Below are 23,106 nucleotides of genomic sequence, written 5' to 3' on the forward strand. Positions count from 1 at the left end.
TCCTGATATGGCAGCTCTACTGGAACTGATCTGGAGTTCCCACACCATGCTAATGCATGGATGTCTTAGGGCCAGCTCACAATTTCTGTGCCTTCCGTTGCCTGGTGCACACATACACATTATGTGCTAATGAGGCAGCTGCTTGCCAGTAGCGTGTCCAAACAGAAGTGGACCAGGGTACTGTTTCTTCATTTTATGCCTGGGCTCTTTTATACTATCGTGGCAGCATAAGGAAGGTGATAAAATCCCTCTTAAAATGCATCACGCAGAGTTGCCTTCAACATTGCTCCTGTCCCAGCCCATGCTGTAAAACACAGGTTGGAGTGAGCTGGGGTGAGTCAGGTTTGGGAGAACTGAGGGGAGGGAGGGGGTGTACTCTGAGAAAGCAGCACCTCCTTTCCAAAGTGATAGGATCTGATTTGGAGGGCGCAGTGAAGGGTAGGGCGGATCCTCACAGTCTCAGAAAGCTGTGCATATGAAATGGCTGAATGCTGACTCCCCAGTCTCAGGAGGAGAAAAGGTGAGATCACTTTTTTCTGAACTTTGGGGCCACTTCACAGCAGGAAGTGAGTGACCTGGGCTAATCGAATAAACCTGGCTGTATTTGTGGGATGGAATCCCCAAATAAGAGCAGTGTGTAAATGCAGGGAAGCAAAGACAGCAGCACATATGCTCCACACCTTCCTCTCACACCACAGAGCAAAACAGCGCCAAGAAGCACTGAGGCAGTCAGGAACCAGCCCTGGAGAAGGAGGCCAGGGTGGGCAGGATGAGGGGAAATCTTGACTTGACTCCTGCCTGCCCCTAATTAAATACCTGGCCCATCAAGGGTCCATCAGCCCACCGCCTCCTCCTGAGCATCTCTGCAGTCCCAGCAGGCTGCCAGGGGATAAGTCCCTCTTTGAGGTGAGGGTAGCAACGCCCAGCCCCAGCCTTTGAAGCCCTGACACTGGCATAATGGGCTGCAGGGCGTGATGGGCTGCAGGGCACCACTTGGGGCCCTCCCCACTGGCTGCCAGCACCAGCTGCAAGGAGCTTACGGCCACTGCTGCATTATGTGTGCGTGGTTGCCAGGGAAACTCTGCTGCTGAACCAGGACCAAAGCAGTGGGTGCTGGACCTTTTTTTATTTTTTTTTCCTTTTTTTCCTTTTTTTCTTAGAGCATCAATTATGACCCTCTTGAAGAAGAGGTAGCCAGGTATGGGGCAGTGGGAAATCTGGAGTCTGTGTAATCTAGTCAGATCTCAGCTCTTGGTTTTGTCCCCTTGCTAGAGAGCTCTTCCATTTTAAGTGGGGTTTTTGGTTTGGTTTTTTTTTTAGTTTTTTATTTTGAGTAAGAGCATTGCCTATTGACTGCTGGGCAGAATGGATGAGGTTGAAGCCTTTTACTGCTCCTTGCCTTAAGGAAAGTCAAGGTCACATCTACACAGGCTTTGCCTTCAGCTGCTCGCTCACTTGCACTCTGAGGCAAGCCTGCTCTGATTCAAAGGGTAAGCTATATCTATGTGTTGAAAACTGGTTAATAAGGTCAGTCTCTAAGAAAAGATTAAGTCCTGGCACAGTATTGCCTTAAGTTGACTACTTTTCTTCAGCTGTGGCCTGGCCAGCTGAGAGTATGGGCACATCCAACTTCATTCTGTCCATAAAGGCTGAGTAGATCTTGGCATCATCAGGACTGCAGGTGCCATGTGTAAAGGTGCAGAGCAACTAACAGCCTTTCCCGCAGAAGGTTAATGCTTAAATAAGCAATGCAGAATTTGAGAGAAAGGGGGTATCACTACTTCATGAGACAGAAGGGGAATGGAGGCCCTCACAGACACACTCCAACCTGTCCACAGCTGGGCCACAGTGAGAGGGGATCTTCAGCTCCTAAGAGACTCAGAGGGCATTGGATGCAATGCTGAACTTCCAGGGCTTATCTAAATAGAGTCTGTGAACATTTGGAGGTTCAGCTCATAATAAGGTTTGCTCATAATAAGAGACCAAAGGCATACTTGATGAAATGGAAGAGCAGTTAATTTAGAAATGATAAAAAGAAATAGTATTTCACCCTGGATAGTTGATTTGATAAATTTATTCAATGACATCTTGCCAAATACTGTGACTGGACTTTTTTAAGAGTGCTGGATGGTTTTATGGCTGCTATTGATTAATATGGCTATACCAATGACATCCCATTCAGCTTACAGTCAAAATTCGGTCCTTAGTCTGGAGGGTAAGACAGCCAGGAAAGAAGCCCCAGGCAAAAACCATGATGTAATTGGATGGATGAGTAATGGAGCAGTCTGACTTTCCTCTAACTGTTTTGGGCTGGCAATGTCAGGGTATTAAGCCATCCTAGTGAATTTCTCTGAGCTGGGACAGGAGAACTAGGCCTGGGCTGTCCAGATTGCCAGCATGGTATAGCATGGCACCAGGTGGGTGGAATCTACCCAGAGTGACCAGTGGTTTGATCCATCTATGTAAGCTCATCAAACAAGGAAACACACACATACAGAGGTGAAAATGGAAATGCAAAAAGCCTGGTGTGAAAACTGTTTATCCTGGCAGCTTGCTAACTGCCATTTCCCCTCTGTGGAAAATCTGGCATCCATATGTGATGCTCTGAGAAGCTGGTATGGCATACCATCATATACTAGCCTGCTTTGACCAGTGACTGTGTATAAAATTCACAAATGGTGCTCCCTCTCCTTAGTCAAACAACTTCTGTGTTTTTTTCTCTGAATTGTATATATCAGACAATGGCCCTGGTGTGTTTCAGTCTTTCATCTTTTTTATTAACTGTATGTGGTATGGAGTGAAACAATTTCAAGATCAAGATTACAGATTCTAGTGTATCTTGCGTTTTCTCTGTTGCAAAATGCTTAGAATGAATTATTTCCATAGATCCTTAAGTGGAAAGTGGAAATCACTTAGCTGTTTTCAGCCCTTGAGTCATCTTTAATCAGAGACCTTTTTATTGCAGCTCTCAGGAACTCCTTGGTGCTGGAGCACTTACACAGTTGCCCCTGGGCTAGGGCTCTGCAGCAGATGTGTTTCCGCTGCTACAGAGAGATTAATGTCTAAGCCATGATGGGGATCTGTGTATATGATGATACTTATGTGTATAGTTAATGTCATTATACATGTGAATCTTGGTACATTTGTTACCGTTTACCAGGGTAACAAAATTGAGCTACACTAGCAACTCTAGATTTCTTATCACAATTATTGTCAGTAGTCACCAGGGATCATGGCTTCCAAAGGAGACCTAGAGAGTCAGCAACCATTCTCCTAATTGCCACAGACCTTCTTTCTTGGCCACCTGTATGTCCTGCCTAGCAGGGATCAGAAGGAAGGCAACATGGGCTCTTACAGCCCTCCACTAATTTATCATGGTATATTCGGCTTGCCTGTCTGCCTTTCCATCAGTGGGGACACTGAACTGTGTCTTTCCCTTTTACTCATCCACCAATTTCTGTAATTGCTTTTCTGTAACCATCATCTATGAGCTATGCATTCTTCTGACATACAAGGCCAGTGTGTTCAGTAGTTATTATGAGAACAAGAGAGGGAACTGATAAATGATACAGTTATGTAAACCATGTTTCTGCTCCTAATGAATTTGAACTTCCCACTGATGGCACGTTCCCAGGGCAGCTCTAAGGATTTTCACCAAGAACGATCCACTGATCAGTGAATCAGAACACTGGGAAAGGATTGCAGGAGGTCATTTGCTCCATATGCTGTGCAAACCAAAATCAGTAATAACCCAGGGAATCTGTTCCACTAAGAAAATAAAGTTTTGAAATCCTACTAAATGTATCATCTAGGCACAGAGTCATTGAGAAATGACACAGTCCAACGTGCTCCAACCTTACTTTGAGTAGGTTTTGCTGTGAATATGTGTATTTGTAGAAATGTGAACATGTATGTGTGTGAGATGCTGTTCTAGATGCCAATCCCACCATGGGGACAATGTGCTAGGGCTGTAGTGTCACCACGTTCTCACAGTCCCTACTGCAAGCACTCAGGGAAAGGACTCGCACAGGATGATGCAGCATGTAATATTAAAACCAGAGTTTATTGTATTGAGTTGTTGAAAACTAAATAAAAAAATCAAATGTGGGGAGAAAAAACAAACAAGCAGAAGCTCCTGACTGCCGGCTAGCCTGAGGCAGTGAGGCATTTGTGGTAAGAATAAACAGGAGTAAATGAACACTTAAGCAACAAAGATCCTGATTTCCTGTCAGATCTGTTATAATAAATGGGATTCAGAAATATAGAAAATTTAATTATAAGGCTTTGAACTGTTGCGGCATTTTCCATCATGAACACTAAAACTCCCAGTGAATCAGGTCCCATCAGGACTGTGACAAATAGGTACACAGTGGTGTCTCAATTTTGAAGAAAAGAAATACATAGGTAGGGAAATTAAGGTCTGTCTTTTCCCAGAAGTTATTTGGTGCTTGCTCACTCTTTTTTGCCTCCACAAAATGTGTGGTAGGCAGGGCCAAAGTCTAAACAAGATGCAACTCTATGTGATTTGTCTGTAGGTCATAGAAGAATTTTGCAAATCAATACTGTACTAAAGTCACACTATCAGCTTTTCTTATAAATCAGGAAAATGAGAAGAGGCCTTTGGAAAGTGACAGTAGTCCGAGTTGTTAGGAACTTATAGGATCCCCTTTACAAACCAGAAAGGAAGGGAAGGCCAGGACCCAGTCGTTAAGTTATGGCTGCAGAGGAAGCTTAATGCCACAGCAAATGGGGTTAGAAATACTGATGTTCCCAAACGCCTAATAAAAAGGGGCTACTCCTAGAGCAGCACAAATTGTATTTCTCCAGCACATGTGCAGAGATAACAGCCTAGGACATTTTGCAAAAAGATGGTTTATTTCTCCAAATCCAAGAAGCAAACACATGCTTTTGACACTCCCCACTCAAATTCTGTGTGCATAACTTGACACACCTGGCCTTTGTGGGGTCTGGCACTTGGACTGGAGCTAAAGGAACTTGCCACCAGTAGCAAAAAGCTGTTCAGGGCCCAGCAACAGGAGGACTGTGCACAGAATCAGATTGCATTCAGATAGGCTGCACAGAGGAAATGTAGCATGACGATTCCTCACTCCCCAAGCCAACAGTTATGCTACAGCTTGGTGGAAAGCTCTCTAGTTCTTCAAGATGACTGGCCCACTGCAACCATTTTGGGGGATCCTGTGTTCTGCTGCTTTAGGGATGTTCTTGAGTCTGCCCCATGCTGAGTAACAGTTTTGCTCTGGATAGTAAGATGATGTTTATAAGGCAGTAATTGCTTTTGCTTGCCTGGGGAATCCAGGGAGGCTGTTAGGAAGGAACTTGTGAGAAAAACCCTCCAGGGACCTCTCGTGCCACATCTGAGGTAAATGGTTCGTTAAATAGCAGTGATCGGTTTCAACTGGTACAGCTGCAGGAGGGCTCCTTGGGGAGTCACCTGCAGCCTTGCCAAGGGCCTGCATCCTGGGGGGAATGGGGGGAGGGCAGACCTCGCCTTCGTGCAATATCGCATGGGCCCGCCCTTGAGGGACAGAAGGCACTGGGCAATTTAGAATTGGTGGTAATAACACTTGGTCACTCTCTAAACCTTGTGCCACCTCCACAAACCCTCTTTCATCCACCTAGGATCTCACCAGCCACCAGTCTCCAAGAGGAGACTTCATGGTGAAATGCTTTTGCACCTTCACCATGTGCAATCCAGCCTCCTTATCTGAGGGGTTAAACGTGCAGGAGGGGGAGGCAATACTTGTCCCAGCAGCGGTAAACTCAGAGCAGATTTTCTGTGGGAAGCCATCTGTCAGCTGGGGAGTGGTGCTGTGTCAATTGATCGGCTCCACCTCCAGCTCAGCTCTGCAAACTACAGATCCCTGACCTTGCAGGGTTACAGTGGGGGAGTACTAGGATCTGTGGAGGCATTGAGATCCTGTAATGGAGCCTCTACTCTTTCAGACTGGGTGAGTGACACATGGCAGCAGTTAGTTATGGGGAGCCTGGGCTTGCAGGTGAAAGGGCTGAAGGAGAAAGACAAACCTTTTTCTTGTAGCCAAGGGATTGTATTTCGCATGGATGATGTGCAATGTAAGGGAATTCCACTTTGAACTCAACCTATCCCTATCCCAAACTTATATCTGTCTCCCAGTGGCAATGTTAAACCATGTTTTGGCTGTTCCAAGGTGTAAAATTAAGGTGGACAGTGTGAAATTTCTGCAGGAGAAACATGTTCTGTAAAACCTTTAATACCCTTTTTGGTTTTAGACTGTAATAAAGCAATAGTGATTCTATGGGGTATATATGTGTAAAAATGGTAAATCCCCCTTAGATTTACCTCTAATTTAAAAGCTTTCACTGTAACACCACAGTGGGGTCAAATTCCTGCTCTGATAGCCCTGTGGTTCTCTGCCAGTTCAGCTCCTTTTCTTTCTCCCCAACTTTCCATCAGGTGTGTTTAAAAATAAGGAGAGGAAGGAAACTGTGGCTCTCGGGTATTTTTCTTAGGTTGCTTTTTGTCCACCAAAAGGCACTCACTGAGATTCTTGTCCAGCTCTATCAGCAATTCTCCTGATTCATTATGAGAAGGACACTTTCTTCTATGCTGTTGTCTGTCCTTCCTCCCTCACCCCTCTCTTTTCTGAGTGCTGAGTTGGTTAGGGACTGAAGAACATTTGGCTAGCCCAAGTATTGGGGTAATCAAGTGCTAAGAGACATCTTGGCAAGCCAAAAGCTGGACTGGCTTGCACCTCTATAATGCTCTCGTTTTGAATAGAAGTTGCCTCTTCTTGCAGCTTCTATAATAAAAATGCAAGCAGCTGCTCAAGAACAATTATTATATGCACAGCCAAGTGGTCTGTGCTGTTTGATTTAAGGAGGGGTGCTTACATTTCTTGGTGGAGAGGAATTGTTTAGCTGGGTTGTGATGAAGCTATCCATTTGGTGTATTGATTTTTGATGTTCTGATATGCTCTGGTTAGTGAGGAGCCCTGAATTTTCTCCTGGAGTCTTTGGGGCTGAATTTCCTTCAACAGTTGGGCTGTGCACTCGTGTGAAACAAACTGTCAGCAGGCACTTTAGCTGGAGCATCTGACCCTGTTTAAAATCACAGGGCGGGCAGTAACTCATGCACCTTACTATCACGCCTAGTAACTCCTGTGTGTGTGTGCGTGTGCAGCCTTGAAATACTAGTGGATTTACCATCTCCCATTCCCTATTTGTCACTGAGGAAAGCACCCAGTATTTTTTCAGTCAAGACTTCAAGACGCTGTGTGTCAAATATTCCTGTAATTCAAAGGACAGGTCCTTCACATCTTAGACTCTTTGCTAGAAACTGTGGAAATTTGCAGTCAGTTCAGAGGTTCTTATACATAAGTATAGAAAAACTTTTGTTGAATTTAATATAAAAATAAATGCTCGTCATCAGTGTAGTTGTCTTGCCTTTTCTTGTTATGGTAAGGCTGAGTCTTCACACTCTAGCATTCAGTTTGGTACAAGTGACTTTCAAAGGCACGGTGCAATAAAGGGTATTGGAGATATTTGTTCAGGCTTTCTTCAAACTCTGGCAGATGCTTTGACAATAGTGTAATCTTTCCTTTGGCTTTCCTGATTTTCTCCATAAAAAGTATCTTTTTATTGGAAGAGTAAGTTATTTTCTTGAGCACAGTTCTAGGAGAAGGGGGTGAATTCCAGTGATAGAAAGTACAAGCTGTTTGCCACAGATTGAGAGGCTCCTGTGCTGCTCCTGGTTTTTTGACTTGTCTTGAATTTGTTGCTGCTTTCTTTTTCTTTTTGTTTACATTTATTTTTCCAGTGAGCAAAGAGCAGCCCTAACAGTATTTTCAGAAGTGGGTGGTGAGCTGTGTGAAGGAAGTGAACAGTTTAATCACCAAACGTCATAGGACAGGCATGGGGATCTGGGAGCAAGGACTCTTTCCTATGGGATGTGACCCCTAGGGAGTTCAGAAAATAGAAACAAACAGCTTAAGGCTAGGTGCAGGATCAGAGCTTTTTTTCTGGAGTTGCTGAGCTACGACATGTTTTGCCAATAGAGAAAATGGCTATAGGTAGTCAAAACCAAAACTAAAGAAGGGATGGATGGATGGATGGATGGATGGATGGATGGATGGATGGATGGATGATTAATTGGCAACCCTGCTTGAAAAACAGCTTTACCTGCCAGGCTGTGGGAGAGTGAATTTGGTAGAGAGCTGTTCTAAATATGAATGTCTTGAGGTAATGTCTTGAGGCATTTCCACAATGAGTTTTCCCAGGTCTAAAACTCCTGAGTATCTCCTTTTGGATCTCTGGTTCAGCTCTTCTAGCTTACTGAGAGAAGGTGGGGCTTCTATCTTATTCCTAAAAGTGATGATGGGATTTTGAGAACTTTCTTACTGTAATGGGAATCTCTGCAGACAGATACAATTTAATTATTTTTTTGTTTGTTTGTAGTCTAATCTTACTCTACAGAAGTCATTGGGAGTTTGCAGTTGATTTTAAAAGATAGAAGATCAGTCCATAAAAGAGCATATTGGGAAATGCTTTCCCATTCCTTTCCATCGTGAATTGGGCAAACGCAGGGATTTGGATTTTACTGAACCTGTCACAGATTGAAAGCCTGATGTCTCATGAAATCCCAAGACAAAAAAGGCTTGCATTATGCCATTGGAGAGCTGAGATTTGTACAGAATTCTGCTGGAGTTTTGGAGGTTATAAAACGGTACAAGTTCTGATTCTTGCAAAGATGAACTTGGTATGGTAGAAGGATATGAAAGCAATACCAAGAGAAATATTGAGCTGACATTTCTCTAAAACATGGTATAAACAAAACCCACGATAGTTTAGAATTTTATTTTTACATTTTGTTATGTTTTATGATGTTCTGAGACTGAGCCTTCACAGTTGTAGCACTCTGTGCTACTGCTTGCTTTGAGAGGAGCTTGCAGTTGAGGGTCTCAGAGCTATTTGTGTCCAACAGTTTTGCCTACTCTAGTTGTACTTCAGTCTGGATACTCAAGCTAAATTGACTGTCCCAAACTAAATAAAAATCAAAGCTGCTGTGTATTCTGTTTATACGACATATAAGGTTATGATAATCCCTGGATTATTCTGCAGCCATGGAATATTTTGTACATATTTTCCTCTTCTGGCCTCATTTGTGTACCACTTGTTCCCTGTCTGTTAGAATCATGCCTAACATTTGAAACCTTTAAATAATTTCAGCAACCTGCCTTTAAAAATAAAGTAAGGACAGCTGGTCATAAAAAGGCTTTTACTTCCTTCCCACTTCCTTCACTTAAGTTTTACATTTTTAAAAGTTAAAAATCCTTAAGCTCGGGCCAAGATGTGAAGTGTAAGATTCTGACTGCCTGCCTCCCCCTCCATGCTCAATGGGTTGACTGAGAATGCTGTTTATTTCCTTTGACCTATTCTTGTTTTCTCTCTCTTCCTCTCTTTGACATCCTATTCCAGGATGAGTCATCCATGTTCTTCCAGTTTGGCCCATCAATAGAACAGCAAGCCTCTGTCATGCTCAACATCATGGAAGAATACGACTGGTACATCTTCTCCATTGTCACTACTTACTTCCCTGGTTACCAGGACTTTGTGAACAAGATCCGCAGTACCATTGAGCACAGCTTTGTGGGTTGGGAACTGGAGGAGGTCCTCCTGTTGGACATGTCCCTGGACGATGGGGACTCAAAGATCCAGAACCAGCTCAAGAAGCTCCAAAGCCCTGTTATCCTCCTCTACTGCACAAAGGAAGAGGCCACCTACATTTTTGAGGTGGCCAACTCTGTGGGTCTGACAGGCTATGGTTACACGTGGATCGTGCCCAGCCTGGTGGCAGGGGATACAGACACAGTGCCATCCGAGTTCCCCACCGGGCTCATCTCTGTCTCATATGATGAATGGGACTACGGTCTTCCTGCCAGAGTGAGGGATGGAATAGCCATAATCACCACGGCTGCTTCTGATATGCTGTCTGAACACAGCTTCATCCCTGAGCCCAAGAGCAGCTGTTACAACACCCAGGAGAAAAGGATTTACCAGTCCAACATGCTCAACAGGTAAGAGAAAGGGCTGGGCTAGCCTTACAAAAGAGGGGTCACCCAGGACCTCTGAGACCAGAATAATTCTGCTAGGGCATGTGATGCTTTGGGGCAGCGGGTGATGTTGGCCAGAACCTGGGCAAGGGGAGGTGTGCTGATGGTGGGACCCACCTTACTGTGCGTCATGACTGCTAGTACTGTCGCCTCCAATACAACACAGGGAGCAAGCCAGCATGAGGAGAAGGAACAACAAAGGCATAGTACAAAAATTTGGGTGTGCCCCTCAATGCACAAAATGTTGCTTTTATAACAGCGCTGAACTTCTTGGAGTGTCTTTGCATGAATGGGTCTGTAACTCTCAGGTGGATTCTTGCTGAAGCAGTGGGGATTTTTTCTGTTGAAATCTAGAAGGCTCCAGGTTCTGTTGCAGGCACAAGCAGCATGTGAACAGGTGTCCTTTATAGGTGATGGTTGTTTAACCCACGTGGAATAGTTTCATGGCACCTGTTGTTTGAGGACTATGTGTCCTGCTGTCCATTATTCCTGAATTACAGGAGAGAAGGAAGTGCAGAGACATCTGGGGAACCACAGCTGCAAAAAGAGTTGAGTCAACAGCTCTGCTCAGTTCCTGCTTTATACTGGAAGCCTTTAAAGCCCCTGGGTGTCTTAAGGGAAGCAGTTTACCTCAAAGAGGACTTGTGCTATCATCCTGCTCATTGGCATCTTGTTGGCCATTGTCTGCTGAGTGGTTTTGGTCCCATTCTCTCTTGTGCATATTGCACAGAGGGCCTAGGCACCTCCATCCGAATGACAAGTTTTTCTAGATGGAAAAGGGCATTTAAAATTAGGGAAAAATATTTTGAATAAACATCTTCTTTTGATCCAGATTCAGATTTTCTGAAGAAACAGTGCTAAGATGCCTGTTTAAGGTCATAGAGGAAGCCTGCGGTGGAATGTCTAGAACAGCACTCTGATTACTAGATCATAGAATCATAGAATGGTTTGAGTTGGAAGGGACCGTAAAGATCATCTAGTTCCAACCCTTACTGTGTGTCCCAGCTGGAGTTTTAGTGTGTCACTAAGCAACCTGGATAATTAGGCATGGGAAGATCTGGGGGAGGTGGTATCTGCAATTAGCCAGATGCCCCCTGACCTGCTCAGCTGTCATTCTCCAATGTTTTACATATAAAATCCTTGGGCAGGTTGGTCCCTTTGTGTTAGGACAAGGGGAATCCAGGCAGTTGCCATCAGGAGAGGTGGCCACATGGAGCTCAGCATCTTTGTTCATTTGTCATGATGAATCATGGAACAGTGTAAATGTGATGGATTGTTTTGCATGCTGTGACCCCTCACTGTCAACTGTGCTAGGCAGATAGAGGGACTGGTGGACAAGAAAGCAGATTTTGCTTTGCCTGAAAGTTGGGGACTGAAAGAAAAGTCTATTCTTTGACCCATTATATTATCCATAATGCTATCTGCTATTTGTTATTTGTCTCTGTGACCCATTGGCATATTACCAGGTCTTATTGCCTTTACTTCCTCTGCCCCATATTGGCTTTTTGCTGTCTGCAAGCCTTGGAACCACCAAAGGTGTCCAATACTTTTTATCAATTTCCTTCCCAGCTAGGCTTAGGGGTAAGAGAGGTTTTCTGCTGCTCTGAGTCATCCCTGGAATGATTAAGCAGGGAAAAGATATTTAATAAATACTTAGTTACCAGAAGTAGCACCAAGGCAGGCTGTTGTTCTACCTTTCCAAATAAATAGGGATTGGGGGGGGGGAGCTGTATTGTGTCTTTTTAGCAGTTATCTAGAAAACAAAACGTTGTCCCCTGCTATGTGATGCAGTGTTCTGCAGAGGCCTTCTGCTAATTAGTTCTGTTGACACTGTATTAGCCTGTGCCTAACATCATACCCGTATAGCTACACTGCTTCAAGGACCCAACATAATCTCTCTGCATAGCACTTCTTTGCATTGTATAGAAGTCACTAGCTCAGAGACTCTTGAGTCCCTAGATATGACAATACTGTTGTGCTGTGCAGATATGCCCTGAAGCCTGGGTACCACACATGAAAACAATTCTTGTCACTTTTGAAGGTACTAGCTTTCTTCTTACTTTCATGGCCCAAATCATGGTGTTCCTTCTCTCTTGACTGCTTTGGGTACAGCATTCACAGGAATGAGTGCAGATACATGTAGATATACTCAGTTTGGGTACCAACATCAATCTTGCTGAGAAGCAGAGTCAGTCCATGCCAAGCTTCATTCTGCCACTGCCTAAATTGCTGCTGGCACCTGAGCTAGCTCAGAAATAATTACACTGTGTTGCAGTTGCTTCTGTGACCACAGTGCAAATACTTGCTTTGCCTCACACAGTGCTGGCCTGTGCTCTGCCACTCTGGGATTCTGACACTCCCAAATGTTTCCACCCTGTCTGTACTTCTGAGTGAGGTGGTTAAAAAGTGTGACTTCAGTGAGTTGGGTTCTTGGTTTTCTGTTCAAGTGAAATTACTTTGGGCACCTTTTGATTTATAAAAGGTAGTGGTGTCCGAAATAAGCCATTGCTTTTACAAATCCCAAGGTTCAATAGAAATGTGATAGCTTCAATCTCAGCCACACAGCCTGGAGTCTGTGCAGGAAGAAAGGTAGAGGAGAGGAAGCAGTGGAAAGAAGCAGACATGAAGATATGAGTTCACCTCACTGAACCAAAACCCACAGAGATTAATGACTGTAATCTGTGATCATTCCTTCAAGTCCTGTTGAACTCACTGGAATTTACTATGTGCTAAGCTTTAAACCTCTCCTGATATACTTTGTCTATCTGAGGTCTTTAAATCTCTCCTGTAATGCTTTGTCTATCTGGCATATTACAGATTCTGCAGACCTGCCTGCTTCATACCTTCCCCAACCCTTTCCACCTACTAAGATCCCACAGCACTTGTGCATTGTGCACAGCAGGCAGCAGCAATACTTGCATGTCTGGGACATGGTCTGGCTCTCTTTGGACTGGACTGAAGGTTCTGGAAAACTAATTTTAGTCCTGCCCTGGACCCGGTAATACTATATTCAGCCATCTGCAATTTACAGTTCCCCCTCCACATGCCTACACAGAATAGAGAAATGTATGTACGTGGGCTTGATGTCTGGGGAGAATGCAAAGTGTATGTGACCTCAGATAATACATCACCATGTCGCTGGTGTTTCAGAAACTCTTGAAACTAATCCAAAGTGGTCCAATTTGCTTCAAATCCATAGCTGGGAGGCAGTGTGATAAAGGAATTTTCCCATTTTATTCTTTGGAGAGTGACACATCCAACTAAAAAAATGTGTAATTTAGTTCAGCTGGGGCACATTATACACTAAGACTGTGAATTAGTCATTTCCCAAGATCTGACTTTGACCATTTCTTACTTTTTTTTTTTTCTTTCTGAAAGTGTGGTAGTTCCAAGTGCAGCTAAAATCAAATGGTCTTGCTCAAAGTGGTCTCAGTTGGTGGTTGATCTGGGTGTATAATGGAGTAAGGAGGAAATGAATGTTGCTCATATTTAGAAAGAAAGCTGTTTCTCCATGTCTTTCCCCCTCCTTACATTGTCGCTTTCGTTTGTTTTTGCAAGTGCTTGTGCAAACAAAGTTTTGTTTGAAATATGGCTGCAAGCACAAAAAGAAACAAGATGAACTGTTATCTAAATGCCATTTCTGCCAATGTAGGTGTTTGGTCTGCATCTTCTCATATTAATAATGGTCTTATAGCAACTGTTTCTTGCCTGTTTTGAAACTGGTTCTCCTTTGTGTTAGGCTGGAACTGCAGCAGTATGATCACAACCATTGAACGTTGCAGATTTTGTCCTAGAAATGAGCCCACTGGTGAGATAACTCCACTAACTAGTAGGAAGATAATACTTTAAGAAAGGTTTGTTCTATAAGAATTGTTAGTTTTGGTTTTGAATGATTCTTGAGGAATTTTTCCTCTAGTGAGGGATTTATCTCAATTTGTACTGATGATAGGCTTAGGTGATCATTTGGAGTCCAAATATCGAAATGCTGTTTTCCAGTTCAATTACACTCTTTAATTCTTTCTATTGTTTGTAATAATTACCTATTAATTTATTCCTTCCTTGTCCCAGAAATAAATCTGGTTGGAATATTCCAGTCTACCAAGTTTATAGTTATCTCAATGGCCAGTCTTCTCCTGGGCATCCAGCAAACCACTATGCTCTCTGCTCCCTTCTACCAAATGAGAAGATTACAAAGGTTGGGAAGGAATTTCTGACAGGGTTTTTCTCTGGAGAGGTGCTCAGATGTGAAGTTCTTCCCTCTTGGCCCTTCCAAAGAGAGTAGCTAACCTTCTAGGCATTCTGCAAAGCTCATCTATTCTCCCTTCACCATGGCTGCTGAGGATTGAGTGGGCAGAGGTGGATGTGTTTATAGGCAGCCTTCTGCTTACTTCGTTATTTTAATTGATGGGACAGATTTCCTTGAGCTCGGGATTGGTGCTTCTCATTACATTCTAGAAATGGGAAGAAATAACTAAATGGCAGGATCATTCTTGGGAGTGGAATTCAGGGATGAGTCATGAGTAAAGAATATGATATCTGACACATATCTGAGGAATAGAATAGAAACTCAGCCGTTTTGTAAGGATATTCACAGTTGGGCTATATAAGCTGTGTTTTTATTATAGCCTTCAATGAGACCTGGATTGTTCCTACTGGTTGTCATGGCTGCTTGTGAATGCTGGGCCATAACTACTAGTTTGTTGTTGTAGGGTTACTAATGAGTTCTCCACTGATTGGCTTTAATAGTCTCTCATTTAACACCAGGCTGCACACACCAGATTTCATTTTAATAAAAAGTGCAGTGAAGCATTTGCTTTGGAATGAAAATACAAATGTGGAATTATACTGCCTGTGCAAAGAAATACATTAAGAGGGGAACAAACATAGGTTCAATTTTGCAGCTCACATTCCTCAAATATGAAAACAGCTCGCAAACTAGCTTGGTGCATTGTTTGGACATGATACTTCCACTTTGGGGGAAATGCTAACTTTCATCTGGAGCTTTCCATGCCAACCAGTTAAGAAGTGTAAAAGAGCCCTTGATGAATGGTTGGAAACTATTTTCCCCGGAACTCCCAGGGCAAGCTCTGTTCTCAGATGGCCACATTTCCCTATTGGAAACTAGGAATTGCTGGGGCTTAGACAGCTGAACAGTGAGTCAGTGAGCAGAGAAAGTACTTGCAGTAGGATTGTACAAATATATTGCTTCCCTGGAGACTCAAGACCATACTATCCTATACTCAAGGCTATATGTAACCCTGGAAAGGTGCAATGCCCCTTCAGGGTGTTCTGCCACCTTGATACCTGGGAGTAGCACCATGCCCATAGCATCCTGGATCTGTTTTCCTCAGGTCAGTGCCAAGGACAGTGCCAAGACAACACCTTTCCTTGTTTCCCAGGCCTCTCCCAACCCATCCTCCTGCCCTCTCCTCTCCAGGAGAAGGTATAAATGGCATGTTCTCACGGATGCAGAAATTGCCCTTTTCAGAAACTTGGAGGGTGAGGGATCATATGTAACTTTTGACCTTTTGGAGCCTTTAAGCAGGTGTCTTGTTAGAAGCTCGTTATGTTTGCGCTGGTTGGTGTGTCTGGCTGCCGTCAGGCTGGTGCTAGCTGGCAACATGTGGCGTGAGCGCTGCTGACGGATTAGAGAACCCTGCTGCTGAAATCTGCTTGTTCCTGTCACCGCTTCAGCAGCAGGTGGAGGCCGGGGCTGACCTGCGCCTCCTGTTGCCGTCGAGGACTCTGCCTCCCCAGGTCCCTGTTGCACATCACATTGTACTCTGCTGCTTGTCTACCCCCATCCTTTTTTTTCCTCCTCACCTTGCATCTCATGTTGCATTTCATTTGTCCTGTGTGTGTTGCTTCCTGTTGTGGTTGCTCAGTGCAGGTGAAAGGTACCGGATTGGTAACCTGGGGGCTACTGGTTAGTCACACTGCCTGCCCAGGCGGTGAGCTGGGGAGGGGGGAACATTTATCCATGTGGCATTACATCTCGGGGTCAGTGTTGGCTTCCTCTCACTCCTTTTTTTCTGTCCCCTGAAGGGGGATGCTGAGGGCAGCTTTCTAACCTGCTCTTGACCCAAACCCCCCCCATACAAGGTGGGCTGCTAAGGGCACCCGATGCAGAAGGGCATGGTCTGTGCCTGGCTGTCCTTGCTTTGCTCAGCCCTTAAGTAGTGCTGCTTGGGCAGTGGGAGGCACGGCTGTCTTGCAGGGGAAGGTCTAACATGAAATCAGCTGAGCACGCAAGTAGGATACTGTAGACCCCTGGCTTCTCAAAGGGAATATATGATGGGGCGACAGCAGAAATGTTCCTCAGCAGGCACCACAGGGTCCTGCATAGCAGGGCTTTGTCTGAGGGGGAGAGGAGGCACTTGTTCTGTGTGGACAGCTGGATTTTTCATCCTCTTTGCAATTAAAATAGGATGGGAAGGTTCAAGTGAAGTGATGGGTTTTTGGCAAGGGTTACCTTTTGATTAGAGGACAGACCCTTTCATAAAGGCCTCCAAAATCCACCAGCTGGGAATGAATTTTGGTATGCACCATCAGTTTCCAGATGGGAAAATGTCCATGTTCTGCTTCCAGCCCTCTGAGACATCTCCTGCTCCGCAGCCAAGTCCAATTAGTGCTAATACCGTGGCAACTTCACTTGTTGGTGACAATATGCCTTAACTTGTGCATTCAGGCTCTCTCTGCTTTTCATGAAAAGCGAATCAAAATCCTTCCTCTGCAGTGGAGCTGAAGGAAGCAATGTGAAACCGCAAACCCAGCTCTGGCTACAGTTTAGCGTCAGCTACAGCGGCATCTTCCACCAGTCACAAAATGCAGTTGGGGTCCTGTGGGTTTTAAAGTGCCCAGGGAATTTGAAAACCTGCTGTAGCAGATCAGCAAAGGGAAGGTGAGAAATAGCCTTTTTCCTTCAGGGACTAGCTTGTTGAGGCTGTGGATATTTTCTGACTTGCACACCTGCAGATCAATGGTTAGCCATATGTGGTTTCATCACTAGAGCCTGTAAGGAACGCGTGCATTTCTTATTTTTTTTTCTTTCTGATAGAAAGTTTTTTTTTTTTCCCCTCAGACTTAATGTTCTTACTATCTTTCAAGTTTTTAAAAATAGGAACTGCCGTGTTGCTATGGCTCCCTGTGCAACCGTGGAGCAGCTTTTCTCCCTTTCTCTACTTTGATGCAATTTGGGTTCATGATGTGGTTTGACAAGACACCAGCCCAGCTCGCCACCTAGTGGCTCCCTCCCGGGGGGCGGGGGGCCACCACAGCGTTCACCGGTGACAGAAATTCATGAATAAAAGGGAAAAAAAAATAATCAGGTGACCTTTCTTGGCAGAGAGTCGAGGCATTAACCCTGGCGCCTCCGGGATGAGATCTTTTTGTTATGTTCTGCAGTCTTAATGCCATTCCTGTAGTTTAAATTTCGATGGGATATTCTTTTCCCCTTTCTGTCCTACACCCTTGTGTGATGGAGCTAAGCTCTATCAAACAGTTGGTCTGTTCCCCTCCAGAGGCACCTACTGTTCAGTGGTCTTTGCCGTATATGCTTCATCTAAGAAATCATTGTGCACATTTCAAGCTAAGCTCGTGGTTGAGTGCTTTGCTGAATCAAGGCTTAGAGCACGTCTGACTAGATGCTGCTGCTGAAATTCCTCTCAAAATTATTGCCTTAAGGGTGTAATTTTGGAAAAATGTGGACCTACATATCTGTGGGACAGCTGAATACTTATGTCAAAGGAACCAAACCAAACTGTGGCTTTGAACACCTGCTACCTGTGCAGAATACAGACCTCCCTGCTCACAGACCTCTCCACTGGCCTGTTTTCAAGTAGCTATAATTTTTAAAGTATGTTTTATTTCATGTTGCAAATTTTATTTTCATTCTCAGTCCAAAGGTGAACATTTTGGAAAAATCTGAGCAAAAACCTCTGTTCCTCCAATTTTGAGTTATGAGAGTGTGAAATGAATGCATTTATTCTGCTTTCAAATAATTATCCAGCAGTTCTGTTGGTGTGGACAAATAAAGCTAGCTTCACTTAAAACTTCAAAACTTCAGTTTGCAGTGTTAGACAAGGGATTCCTGCTTTGTTAAGGTTAGAAAATGTGATTCTGAATATGAACATTTGAAGGTGGTGTATGTTACCTTAGTGTAATTTTTTTGGTATTGTACATTCACTGTGCACTATATTTCTTGATGTATTTGAATGAAAGGTAATCTAGAAATGTGGCATTTAAAATGCTTAAATGTGAGTGAAATAGTAACAAAGAAAATAGAAATGGCAGAGACCTGTCAGCTTGTCCAGTCCACTACCTGCTCTATCATTCCTGATTCTCTCCTGATTTAAGTAATAAAAATGTCTGTACTCAAGCCTGCAAGCACCTTAATATAAAATGAATATTAAAATCTAACCATAGTGCCCTTGAAATGATCAATCAGACTGAATGGTGCCAGCTGTCTTCCTACAAAGAAAGCTCTTTTCCACCCCTGTGGAGAGATTTCTGAGTTTGTTATATCGCACTGAACAGGTCTCCACACCTGTCTTGAGTAAAGATTGTAAGGTGATTAGAGCTCCCCTCTGCAGTAACGCACCATGAGAAATGCTTGAAAAACAGATTTTGTGAAGTTATGGTTGGTCTTTGTTAAGGATGTGGTGAGACAGCAGGTAATCGGATGAAGAGTTCACCCACTGATGGTGTGGCCAGGGTGGAAGAGAGCTGCCACACTGGTCTGAAAACCCATGAATCTCTGTGGCCTGACAGTTGTTAAAAATGCACAAATGCTGACTCGACGCTGAATTTTTTTCTGGCTTTTGAAGCTGTATTAAAACGAGATGGAAATGAGTTTTCAGTGTCTTGCCTGGCGTTCTTCCCTGTATTATTAGTGTCACAAATGAAATCATTTTTCAGCAAGATGGCTACCTCCAGTAGCAGTGTCAGCATCTTACATTTATTTATGACAGACTGTAGTATCTTTTATCTGCAATTCCAAAGCACTTTACAAAGTAGAAAGGGATGGCTTAATTCACTGCTAAAATTCAGCCATCTCTGGGGTGAAATAGAGCAACTGTTTAACCGCACATAGTATGAAGCAGAGATGAATACCGCACTTCACTGGAGCTGTACGAGGAATTTGAGCTGGCAGAATGAAATTGCTAGAGGTGGATTTTTGCCAAGACATGGGGCTGTTTAATAAGCACAAGAGATTAGCAGCAGTTCCACACATGCCTCTTGTGTGCCTGTGTGAAGCAGGCAGCCAGCAGTTCCAGAAGTGGTTTCAGGAAGGAGGTTGGCAGCTTTTCCAGAGTGCAGACTTCACCAGCAGATGATATCTGCTTTCAGAGACCCCCTTCATCACAAGTCCATGACATGTTTTGGGCAGATGTACCTTGATTCTACACTGAATATCTGCTTATTTCCTCTGGAAACTCAGCCCTGGGCAGAGGGAGGTGTCCAACAAGGCTGCTGCGTACCTGCTGCTGGGTAAAGACAAGTGATAACCAGAACTACACGGGGAGCAAAAGGGTTGACTGCAATGAAGCTCTGGGACAATGCAGCCACATATGTAATAGATGCCACTTTCTTCCCCTTTAAAATAATGCATCACTGGCAGATTAAACCTTGTGAGTGACATGAGGTACCTCAAACACAGACTGCTGCAAGAAATGCTTTCCACCCTCTTCTCAAAGATGCTGATACTGCCCTTCTGCATCTGAATGGTGACCTGTGGCATGGTGAGAGCTTAGAAGAGCTGGTACTTAAGCCATGGCAAAATGCTCTCCAGAATCACCAAGGCACTGTGAAGACTTTGAGGTGCAAAGTACAGATGCTTACAGCCTCTGAATAAATCTGAACATCTATCAACAGCTCTTCAGTATGCCTAGTATGTATTCATGGCAAATAGCTGTTCTGGGGAGGGGGGGAGCATGGAATGCTGGGCTTTCCAGCATTTGATTTGCCCAGATTCAGGAGGTGCAGCAGGACTGATCTTACAGGGTTCCGCATGTTTTGCTGCCCTCATCTCAGTTTCCTTTTCCTTCTCTTTCCTTGCAGGCGTGTAGCTGAGATACTGGGAGAGCTCTGCTTGCAGATCTATTTTGGTTTTAATGTAGCTGTGAGGAGAAGGAGGTCTTGATTTTTGCCAATGTGAGACTACTGGTCAGATGAAACAAGTACCTTGGAGATGGTGCCAAGTCACAGTTTCTCTGGTGGCTGTGGAAAGATGCTAGTTCTGGAAAAGGCCCCAGTTTGACTGGCTAGAGTGAGAAGTTTACTTAATTTACGGATTTGTATTTTTTTCTCCAAGCAATTTTTCATGGAAAGCTCAAGTTTGAATTGATGAAGGCACAAGCTTAGCAATGCTGTGAAATTGATTTGGGATAGTTTATTATAGTTCCATGAAATTGCTTAACAAGAAAGTTTGTCAGAGTGAGGGAGCCAAGTGAGAAGAGCATGGCACTCCCAACAGTACTGGAACTTGAAGTATGATGTAAGCCAGTACAGAGGGTATGTAGTCATTCAGGGATCGGATTAGCTACAGGGGAGTGGAAAGCTGCTCAGGTGAGAGGCAGCCACTGCCTCAGGCTGGTTTGCACTGTTGCCAGTTGCCTCCCTTTTTGCCACCCACTTCTGGATCCTCACAAAGCTGGGAGAAGGGATCCTGCCTCTCAGTGCTCAGCAGCAGCAGCTCTGAAACCTTCATCACAGCCATGTGGAAGCAGGTCCCTGAAGAAGGGCACTGACAGAAAGGCAGTGAAAGAGTGTGGGGATATGGTGCAGAAGGAGGAGCACGTGGGGAGATAAAAAGCATCACTGGACTTGGTTTTACAGCACTTGCTGTGAAGGGCATGCAGGCTACTGCCAAGCTCAGCACACAGCAGTTCCCCAAGTAGGAGGGCTGTGGGTGTCACTGACCTTTATTCCTCCATGTGGTTCGTAGCTTACCTTTTCAGTTGCCACAGGTAAGAGCAGCAGTGCCAAAAGCTGGAGAGCTTCATGGATGCTGTGACCTTGTCTGTGGCCATTCTGCTGAAGCTGGGCATCAGGGACTCCTACGCCAGTGAATTCCCACAGCCTTCAGTTGTTGCCTGAAAAGTCAAGGGAAAGCAGCTATATAGATGTGCCACATTTGTGACAGAGGCTCATGCTGGAAGTTTTTTTAAGCCTTAGAAAAGAAAGCTGTGTGGTAGCACTTAGGGGTCTCATTTGGAGATGGCTGAGTGAGAAATGGTCCTCAGTCCACTCCCCTCACCATTATAGAAGAAAGGACATGTGTGGCTGGTCAAGGAGACAAATGCTGTTGTGCCTGTGGCTATTTACTTAACGCCTCCAGGAGGGTGCTGCAGAAGACCATGAGCCCTCAGCACTCAGGGTGTTGAGGGTGCTCTCAGTATAGCAGTGCTCTGGTGAGGTGCCAAGAAGCTGATTTGGTACTACCAGGAAGCTGTGGAATAAATTCTTCTGCTGTGGCACATGCTGGTGGGACTGTGAAAGATGGCAATAAACTGACGGAGGCCTGTTTTACAGGAATGGCCCTCTCGTAACAGCTCACACCTTTACTGATGTAGACCTATGCCAAAAAGCTTGTTTTCCTAGTCAAGTCTTGCCCCTGTACTCGGCACTGGTAAGGCCGCACCTTGATTACTGTGTTCAGTTTTGGGCCCCTCACTACAAAAAGGACATTGAATTACTCGAGCGTGTCCAGAGAAGGGCAACGAAGCTGGTACAGGGTCTGGAGCACGTCGTACGAGGAGCAGCTGAGGGAACTGGGGTTGTTTAGTCTGGAGAAGAGGAGGCTGAGGGGAGACCTCATTGCCCTCTACAACTACCTGAAAGGAGGCTGCAGAGAGCTGGAGATGAGTCTAACCAAGTAACAAGCAATAGGACAAGAGGGAATGGCCTCAAGTTGTGCCAGGGAAGGTTTAGACTAGATATTAGGAAGTACTTCTTTCCAGAATGGGTTGTTAGGCATTGGAATGGGCTGCCCAGGGAGGTGGTGGAGTCCCCATCCCTGGCGGTGTTTAAGAGTCGGGTTGACATAGTGCTTAAGGATGTGGTGTAGTTGGGATCTGTCAGTGTTAGGTTAGCGGTTGGACTAGATGATCTTCAAGGTCCTTTCCAACCTAGATGATTCTGTGTTTCTGTGAAGTCCTTATGTCTATTGGTTTTACAATGTCTGCTGTGTATTTCACCACTAAGGATGCTGTTTCTTTATGTTCCTTCTTCAGGCCAGGAATCCTTTTTTTTCCCTTTTGTCTTGTTAGCAGACATGGGAGTGGTGGGCTTGTTCTGGCCAGTGAGTGCAAGAGCAAATTTAGAATATATTCTTCTTCCGTATTCAGAATATGTTCTGCAGTGCATCTAACCAAGTACGTAAATGGTGTGTAGTCAAGTAGAGGAACAGATGATTGAACAAGTGCTTACATGTTTGAACCAACAATTTTTTTACTTCCTCCTCAACCCACTGATCCTAATAGGTTTCCCACTGTTTGCCTGCGAGAGCACTGAGAGGGGTTGGAATGGGACTTTTGAGCTTGCCAGATCAACAGTAGTCTTTGCTAATTGACATTTTCTCTTTTTCAACATAATTTCGGGGCAGGCTTGCAGGAACATATTGTGGAAGGAGAGGATAGGAGGGTGGCAGGAGAGGCAATAACCCATAGGCAAAGCCCTAAGTTTGCACTGATGTATCCATGCTTCCATTCTCATAGTGATTTGCAAACAGCCAGGGATGAACCCAGAGCTCTTGCTACCACTCATGTCCCCTTTGTGTGTCTCTGTGTCCTTCCCTTCCTCTCATCCTCCATCTTTCTCATCCTTCCCTCAATAGGTGATTCTTTTCTATAGAAATATTAGATCTTGGTTTAAAACAGAAGAACCACCCCATTTTCCCCACCCCCTTTCTTTCCTCTCTTTCATCTTTTCTTCCCATGGAAGTGTTTGAAGTAGCACAAGTTCCTGAGAAAGGCATTTTTTTCTCCCTTTGTGCTTT

General features: G+C 44.5%; 1 protein-coding gene across 1 annotated transcript in view; it reads left to right on the plus strand.

The window, feature by feature from the left end:
- GRIN2B (glutamate ionotropic receptor NMDA type subunit 2B) overlaps positions 1 to 23,106 on the plus strand; it is a 203,587-nt gene that overhangs the window by 76,460 nt on the left and 104,021 nt on the right. The window contains exon 3 of the mRNA XM_074826859.1: positions 9,475 to 10,073. Coding sequence (XP_074682960.1) covers positions 9,475 to 10,073 — 599 coding nt within the window. The remainder of the gene's footprint in view (positions 1 to 9,474; positions 10,074 to 23,106) is intronic.

Source organism: Strix aluco, chromosome 5 (assembly GCF_031877795.1).
Source record: "Strix aluco isolate bStrAlu1 chromosome 5, bStrAlu1.hap1, whole genome shotgun sequence".
NCBI lineage: Eukaryota > Metazoa > Chordata > Aves > Strigiformes > Strigidae > Strix > Strix aluco.